We start from the raw sequence: 8,302 nt of genomic DNA, 5'->3' as shown, positions 1-8,302 counted from the left end.
GAAATTTGCATTTGTGTTTTATTCATTATTTGCAATAAATAATTTGATGGGACAAATAATATGTTTAAATATAGGAGAATAATAATTTGATTAACTGCAATAGAATTTCGCATTGTATCATAGCAAATGTGAAGTGCAGGGGTTTAATACCCAGATCGATTTCCAGAATTACTTGGAGGAATTTTACCAGTGTTATTTTATGTAAGAAGGTAGATCGAGTTCAACAATGTGAATTTTCAAAGCACATTTCCAGAGGCAATGCGAATAGTTTGGATCGAGTTTCTAGTTGCAAGTGCAAATTGCAGGAAATTTGTGTGATTATGGAAAGTGTGAATTCCCGTAGATAGATTACAAGAAAGGGTAGATTACTGTAATTCAGGAAGTGTGAACTGTTGGGAAAGAAATTTGCAGGATAGCCAAGCGAATTGCTGGAAAGGGCTGATATCACTTGCAGAGGGAGATCATGTTGTTGTCTAGGTACTGTTATTTACTGGTAGAAGATATAATTTTTATTTTCTCGAGGACTTCAGTAATGGATTCAACAAGATTGAGGGATCAAGATAGGTTGGATGGTGCATCAAACTTTGGTTTATGGAGAATCTGGTGCCTTCTTAATTTAGAAGAGCATGGATTGCAGGAGTTTACTACGACACATATTGTTGTACAAACATATCCTATAATGTTGCATGATTATCAGAAATATGATGCCAAGGATAGGTGTATTATTTTAGATGGGGTCAAGGAGCACATAGTTCCACGTTTAGCGAAAGAAGATACAACCAAGAAGATGTGGGATGTCATCAATAAAATTTTCCAAGATAAAAATATGAATCAGAAAATGATCCTAAGAGTGAAGCTTTGACGCACCAAACAAAATAAGGGAGAAAATGCTTTTAGTTATCTCACCTGCATCAGGACAATCAAAGATGAGCTAACAACCATTGGAGAGAAGGTTGAGGACGAAGATCTTGTGAGAACAACCCTTAATGGGTTTCAGAAGCTGTGGAATGTTTTCATGCAAGTGGTTAGTGGAAGATTTGATTTTCCTAGTTGGGAACACTTGTGGAATGACTTCACACAGGACGAGCTTCGACTGAGCCTTGTGAAAGTAAATAGTGATACTAGCAATAGTTTTGAGCAAAAGGGAGATGACATCGAGAATGTTGCTCTTGCAAACAAGGGAAAAGTGAAGAAGGGATCCAATAAGAGGTCAAACTCCAAGGAGGAAAAGAAGAAAGGCATGTCAAAGATCAAGCGCTATGGTTGTCACGAGTTTGGCCATTACTGCAGCAATTTCCTGCATAAGAAGAAAGGTGACAAGAAGCAGATAGTGACAACCGCATATGAGCTTTTGACTCTGATAGAGGATGATTTTGCACTCATCGCTTGCAACAACAGTTTCGAAGAGTTGTGGCATAGTGAAATGAGTCATGGGGTACTAAAGGCAATTTAAGTGTTCCAAATGTGGGCACTGAGCACGATGGTGTTGAATATAGAACTACTTCATCGCTAAGAGGGAGTGTTGGTTGATGTAGCTCGAATAAGTGTTCTAGCCTCGAGTGGTGTCAATGGGACTAGGAACACAAGAGTGGAAAATATCTCCAAGCCCAAGTTATTATTTTGAATGTAAATGTCTTAATTAAATTAATTAATCAATTTTAATTATTTTCCTAAGTTTTAACTTAGGAAAATAGATTAATTAATTAGTAATAATTGAGACATGATTGATTTTCCTCTAGAGACTTCTAGTAAAGTTTCTAAGCGATCTTAGCCATTGATTAGATTATTTCAGATCTAGATCTTGGTCGTTGATTTCTCAACAAGAGATTATAAAGGAAATCAATGGGCAACCTTGGAGATCAATTGATTGCAGTGAAGAGGGCACAATGATAGCATGAGGATTGACACCAGTGAGGCTTCCATCAGCAGTTGAAGCAGTAAATATTTCTAGAGTTTTCTTTTATCAATATTCTTCTAGTTTTTGATATCTAAAAGAGGAATTCTTCTAGAGTTATTCTACAGAAAAAGAGGTTGAGATTACAAGGAGAGGCCATACCAGATTGCCAGGAGAGGTCGTACGAGTTACCAGTTTTGCAGATCGAGATTTCCAATTGCAGAGGGTGTTGCAAGAAATCAATGCGATTGCAGGAAAAGTATGATTGTAGGAATTTGCAGCAGATTATAGGAATTCACAATGCAAATTGTAGGAAAGGCCGTGTCATGTTGCAGAGGGAGGTAGTAAGCCTTCTTGTGGTCAGATCAAATTGTAAAGGTGAAGAAATAATTTGTCGGAGCTTTGCTTTGGTTTGGCAAGTAGCTGTAATATTTATCAATTGCAAAATTTGCTGAAGATTAATAATAAAACCATCAGATCTGAAGAACGGGTTTTCCCTTCAGGGTTTTTCCAGGGACATTTTGTCCAGAAATATTATGTCCATTTTGTGATTGGTTTTTTATTAGAGTTTCCATGGTTTTTTTAATTGGTGAAATTTGCATTTGTGCTTTGTTTGTTATTTGCAATAAATAATTTGTTGAGACAAATAACATGTTTAAAGATAGGAAAATAATAACACGATTAACTTTCAGACTTTCTGTTGGTCCTTCCACCAACAAATTTACTATTGTTCCATTTGTAGCCTAAGAAAACCTTGACTTGAGGTAGGCTTCTTTTAGATGGTGTATCTCCACGCAAAGTTCACACTTAAGGTTATATACTTCTAATCTACTATGGTTCCATTTCATATCTTTATACTCTTTATATACTTCTAATATACTCTTGTTCCATTTAATATCTTTATAATCTTTATATACTTCTAATCTACTCCTCTTCCATTTAATAACTTTATAATCTAAAATAATATTGTTATGTAAAACCTTTACTCAAGTTATTTGATTTTAAACAAACCTTGATGCAAGTGAAAAACACCATTAACATGTTGGATTGGATCTATCTCAATAAATTTACTTAAAATATTTTTATTTTTTGAGATTTTCCTTTTCTCAATAAAAAAAAAGATTTCCCAATATTATCGAGATCAAAGTGGGGGATAGATATTAGTGCGTCGTTAAAGTGAAGGAATCCTTATTTGAAGAATCTAGATATACTCTTCCCATATGATTCATCCTCTATAACTTTACTAATCAAACATCTCTCATTAAATTATGTGATTAATACATTTTAAAAGTATATATTTTTATTAAGCCCCTATGATGTCTTTGATAAGAAGAGTCAAAGTCAAAGAACCATGATTTTATGCTCTTCTTCAAAATCATATGATCTTTCCTTGTGGGTTTATGAAATAAACCACCTTTATTAAGTTATTGTGATGGATACATTACAAATATATATCTTAATATAAAAACTTTATGATCTTTCCTTTCCTTAGTAAGTTTGTGAAATAAACCACCCTTTTTAAGTTATTGTGATATATACATTACAAATATATATTTTATTATAAACCCTTTATAATATCTTCCCTAAAAAATAAAAAATAAAAAATAAAAAAATTATATTTTATTCATTATCATATAATCCCCTGGGTTTGTAAAAATAAATCACTTTTTCTAAATTATTGTATTGCATATACATAAATATGTATCTTTATCACTAAGCACATAAGGTGCACTGGATTACAAACTATACATTTAAAAAATAGTACATATATGCTATACAACATTTTTTTTTTCTAGTTTTGTTTTTAGCTTTTTAATCAAATAAAATAAAATAAATCAATCCAAAAAAATAATATTTTGAATAAATCAGATCACTACAATCCGCACAGCGATCAACCATGTCCAGCAAACCAGGATAATGTTATCTCATGGCTAGGTAACGTTGAGCAATAAAACATCCTGTTATAAAGCATTTAATAGTGAGCAATGAACACTGTTCTGAAGCATTAAATACTGCAGAGTTAAGTTTACATTTTTGCATTTAAAGTTATTTAGATTCCAGGTTATAAACTTATAATATTAAATACTTTAAAGTTGAGTTTTTATTGCTGGTGGAAGCTAAGTATCTAAGTCCGAGCTGGGAAGAAAAAGTGAAGTCGCTGTACCTGGTTGTGGGCTACCATGCTCGGAACAATAAAGTAAAATGGCGTATAATATACCAGAAACATAGAGAGCACTCGACAGAGCAGTACGTAGGCAGTGGAAAAGGTTGTAGTGATTATATGGTCGCTATGTGCTTTGATCAGCGTAGAAGACCAAGTTTGGAAGTCCAATACAGTCAGATTCTTTGCTTGCGAGAGAGAACAATGCGCGAAGTAGAGACTGGAAACGGAGGTCAGAAAGAGAGGTTTTTTGTGAGACCAAAAGGAGAAAATGAAATTGAGCGGAAAAAGAACAGGGAATCAATTCACTTTATTCATCCCAAACACTTTGCTTTGCTTTGCTTTGCTGCTGTTACTTCACATATGTTAAAATTGGTGGCTCTCCCATTATTGCTGTACCATGAATGCCAAGTGAAAGAATGGTCTGTGCAAAATGAATAAAGATCAGATGCAGACTAGTATTTAATAGCAGGGGAGGGTTGAGGGTTGATTCTTAGTGCTTCTTGTTGTGAAGAGAGAGAAGAAAATGGCGGGGAACGATCCAAGTTCGAGCCAGCCAAGTTCGAGCCAGCCGCTGTCTCGGACCTTGACGAGATCACAAACAATGGCGACCATGCCTGAATCGGCAATTGACAGTGAAGTCGTCCCTTCCTCCCTCCGCGAAATCGCTCCGATACTTCGTGTGGCGAATGAGATTGAGCCTGAATGGCCTCGTGTCGCATATCTCTGTGAGCATCACTTGCCCTAAATCCTGTTTTCGTCTCTTTATCTCTCTGTAACTAGGGTTTTGTCTTTAATTGGGTATGCTTTGCTTTGCTTTACTGCAGGCCGGTTCTATGCATTCGAAAAAGCCCATAAGCTCGATCCCACGTCCAGTGGCAGAGGTGTTCGCCAGTTCAAGACGGCTCTCCTGCAAAGACTCGAAAGGGTATGACTCCTTTACCAGAAAACTAGTAAACCTGCTCTTGTCACTAAAAGTCGCTTCACCATAAGCTTAGCAGAAATCCGTAATTGAATAATGTGATGTTTGTGTGACTCGTTCAAACTTCATCATGAGATCAGTGGATTGCTTAATTGTTTGAATCCGAATTTTAATATATTTTAAAGTTTTATTCATAATAGTTAAGAGAGTGTTTTTTTAAAGAAGTTACAAGTTTAAAATCAGAGTGATAAAATATATATGCACCAGTTTGGTGTGAGGCTGAGCTAAAATCAGAGTGATAAAATTAATTTTGCTCTAAAATCTCCGTAAAACTATTTTTAGTTGGTTGAAATCTTTCTTATTGTGACTTAAGGAAACAAGTTTACAACCCAAGACCTAGAGGCATCATCACCCGGTCATTTTAGGTTGTGTGGTTTATCAACTTGCATAGGTTGTGTGGTTTATCAACCTGCACTAGTGCATAACGGCCAAAAATGGTTGTCATCATTGCTAGTTTGACAACTAAATTATGATAGGTTTTCTCACTGTTATAAACAAAAAAATGAGATAAACAATTTCATATTATATATTAACAAATAATAAAATCAATGCACATCCAAAAACCTTAAATATGTTAACACAACTTGTATCCACATCATAAAAAATTATATATGATTAGATTTATTACTAATATAGATTCATTTTAAACACAAATCTATCTTTATGTGCAAATATCTTTTAGTGTAAAATTTGAAGAAAAAAAAATTGCATTTATCTTATTCCTTGATTTTTAAATATTATATAGATTACATAACTCAAACTTACAAGTCCAATTTTTTTTTAATGAATTTCAATAAAATTTAACAATAAAATATACCTAAAAAACAAAATATAAAATAATAAAACTATTTCAAATATTTTAATTATTAAAAACTTATTTTTCCACTTACTTCTTATGATATATACATAATTTTTAAATTAATATAACCTCCTAATATCAAAAACTTTTTTTTTCTAACTTATGATATAGACATAATTTTTTAAAACAACATAACATATTAAAATTAAAAAATAGTCAGTTCAAGTGACATGCAACATTACGAATAGGGTCAACGGTAGAAGAACCCAAAAGTGGCCGATCTCCTAAGAAACAGTTTGATTAGGAAACAGTAAACCTAATCGAATGATCAGACAGACCATTGCAGCCCCACATATCGTCCCAGTCGTGTCAAAGAGTCCACGAAAATAACAAATCGCATGTACTAAATTATGCAATGGCAAAGTAAGTTTCAGTCAACATAAGCGAGAATATGTAAATACACATCAGCCCCTAGATCACTGAAATTTGAGCAGATGGACAAGATTGAAAATATATATAAACATACATAATATTACAATATACATAATACATAATAAGGTTGATTTTTTTTAATATTTTATTATACATAATATTATAATAGGTTTTTTTTAAACATTTATATAAAAAGTTGATATTGGCATAATTTTTTATTTATTTTTCAAATTCATATGAAATTATATTAAAAAATATTGGAAATTTAATGTATAAGTATTAATAACAAATCAACTATAGTGAGGTTGGGATTATTAACGTTTTATAATGTTTTTAATTAAAACTAATTAAACATCTTATTCAATTTTTTTTATTATAGCTGATATTGCTTTTCTATTTAGAGAATATTTTATTTTTGTTTGAAGATGGACACGTGTCAACTCCATGTTAAGAATGGACAGAATCACAGATCACCCTCATATTGGGTTGTAGAATGTGCCTCTCCACACAAGAATGTGCACATTTTACTAATCCTTATATTCAATAAGAAAATTTTGAAACATATAGTAAAACTGATTTGAACATTATACATTGGACAAGTCATTATAAACTTGTAATCAAATTGGTTGAATCTTAATGAAGTGATGGGTTAATAGTCAAATTCATTTCTATCCATCTAAATTTGAATTTTCAAGTTTGGAGATACATTGTAATAATTTACAAGTACATAGTAATATTCGAGAATTGTATCTAATGAACACAAGAGTCAAAACATTGGACAAGTCATGATAAACTTGTAATCAATTTCATTTGGATCCATGTTGATTCTTACTTCGTCTTTTGTTGATAGAGTGTATAATCAATTTCATTTGGATCCATGTTGTTTCTTACTTCGTCTTTTGTTGATGGAGTGTATAATCAATTTCATTTGGATCCATGTTGTTTCTTACTTCGTCTTTTGTTGATGGAGTGTTGGATCGGGAATCAAATTCCTTTGGATTCAAGTGATCTCTCTCTTCATCTTTTGTTTTTGCATGGAGTTACATGGTGAGATGCCCCCGAGTTAAGTACCCAATCAATGTTATTGTTAGAAGTATATAAGCATGCTTATTCTATTGCAATAATAAATAAAACATAAGTTCTAAAGTTACAACAATGGTGTCCATACTACTAAATGGGCCTAGCTTACACCAATAACAACAACCACCCGTGGCTCTGATACTAGTTGTTAGTAATAAAACAACAAAGCGAGAGCAATAAACAAATAAATGAAAACACATAACATCAACAACATGGACATAATGTTTTACCCTAGAAATCCTTATGGGAAAACCAACTGAACGATCATTCATGGCCCAAAGACAAATTTCCAATGGAGTCTTTATGCCTTTAAATAAGCTACATTACAAAGAATATCATGGGTTATCAAAACCTAGAGCCTGAAATCCGCCAACTATAAATTGACTTTGACCGAGTCAGATTTACCCTAACTACCCTAACATTCCCAACTTGGGGGGAGGGATCTCATGTTTTTCTCACGACTATTTGAGCTAATCCTCAAGGATAGACACTCACATTCCCTAAGTGAGAATTGGGGTTTATCAAGTTTAATTTAATAATTTGTCGAATCTTCAAATATGCATTTACATTGAATCATTATGACTTGTTCCTCCAATAAACTTACTAGAAAAATTGAATTGTTTAATATACATCACTTAAGAACTAATCTAACATTGAAATGATAATTATTTTCCTCAAGCACATCAAAATCTTATGATGAATTATAGATTATAGTTTACTCAACGTTCAAAATATTTTGTGATCATTCCTAATTAGGCAAATTGATTATATGAAAAGACATATGCAAAAGATTTATATCTCTTTTCTATCATAAGTTATATTATGTAGAGAATTCCTTAAATCTATATAACAAATATTTTAAGTTATGCTATTTTGAAAAAAAAATTGTTAGTTAACTACCTTATAAATACATTAAAAAAAAAGACATTGTAACTAGAACATTTCTTATATATA

The 8,302-nt window shown here is 32.4% G+C and overlaps 1 protein-coding gene across 2 annotated transcripts in view; it reads left to right on the top strand.

Annotated features, from left to right (window-relative positions):
- Nucleotides 1-4,020: 4,020 nt before the first annotated feature.
- The window catches only part of LOC149169181 (callose synthase 3-like), a 266,097-nt gene continuing 261,815 nt past the window's right edge, over nt 4,021-8,302 (top strand). The window contains exons 1-2 of one of the 2 annotated variants that reach the window (XM_089428596.1): nt 4,021-4,783; nt 4,883-4,983. In XM_089428596.1, the coding sequence (XP_089284722.1) occupies nt 4,582-4,783; nt 4,883-4,983 (303 nt within the window). In that variant the 5' untranslated portion in view covers nt 4,021-4,581. The remainder of the gene's footprint in view (nt 4,784-4,882; nt 4,984-8,302) is intronic. The other variant, XM_089428595.1, reaches the window with a different exon arrangement.

Source organism: Pinus tabuliformis, chromosome 4_2 (assembly GCF_031772625.1).
Source record: "Pinus tabuliformis cultivar Carrire ecotype Pingquan chromosome 4_2, CPIR1, whole genome shotgun sequence".
Lineage (NCBI taxonomy): Eukaryota > Viridiplantae > Streptophyta > Pinopsida > Pinales > Pinaceae > Pinus > Pinus tabuliformis.
This window is presented reverse-complemented; position numbering and strand designations above follow the sequence as displayed.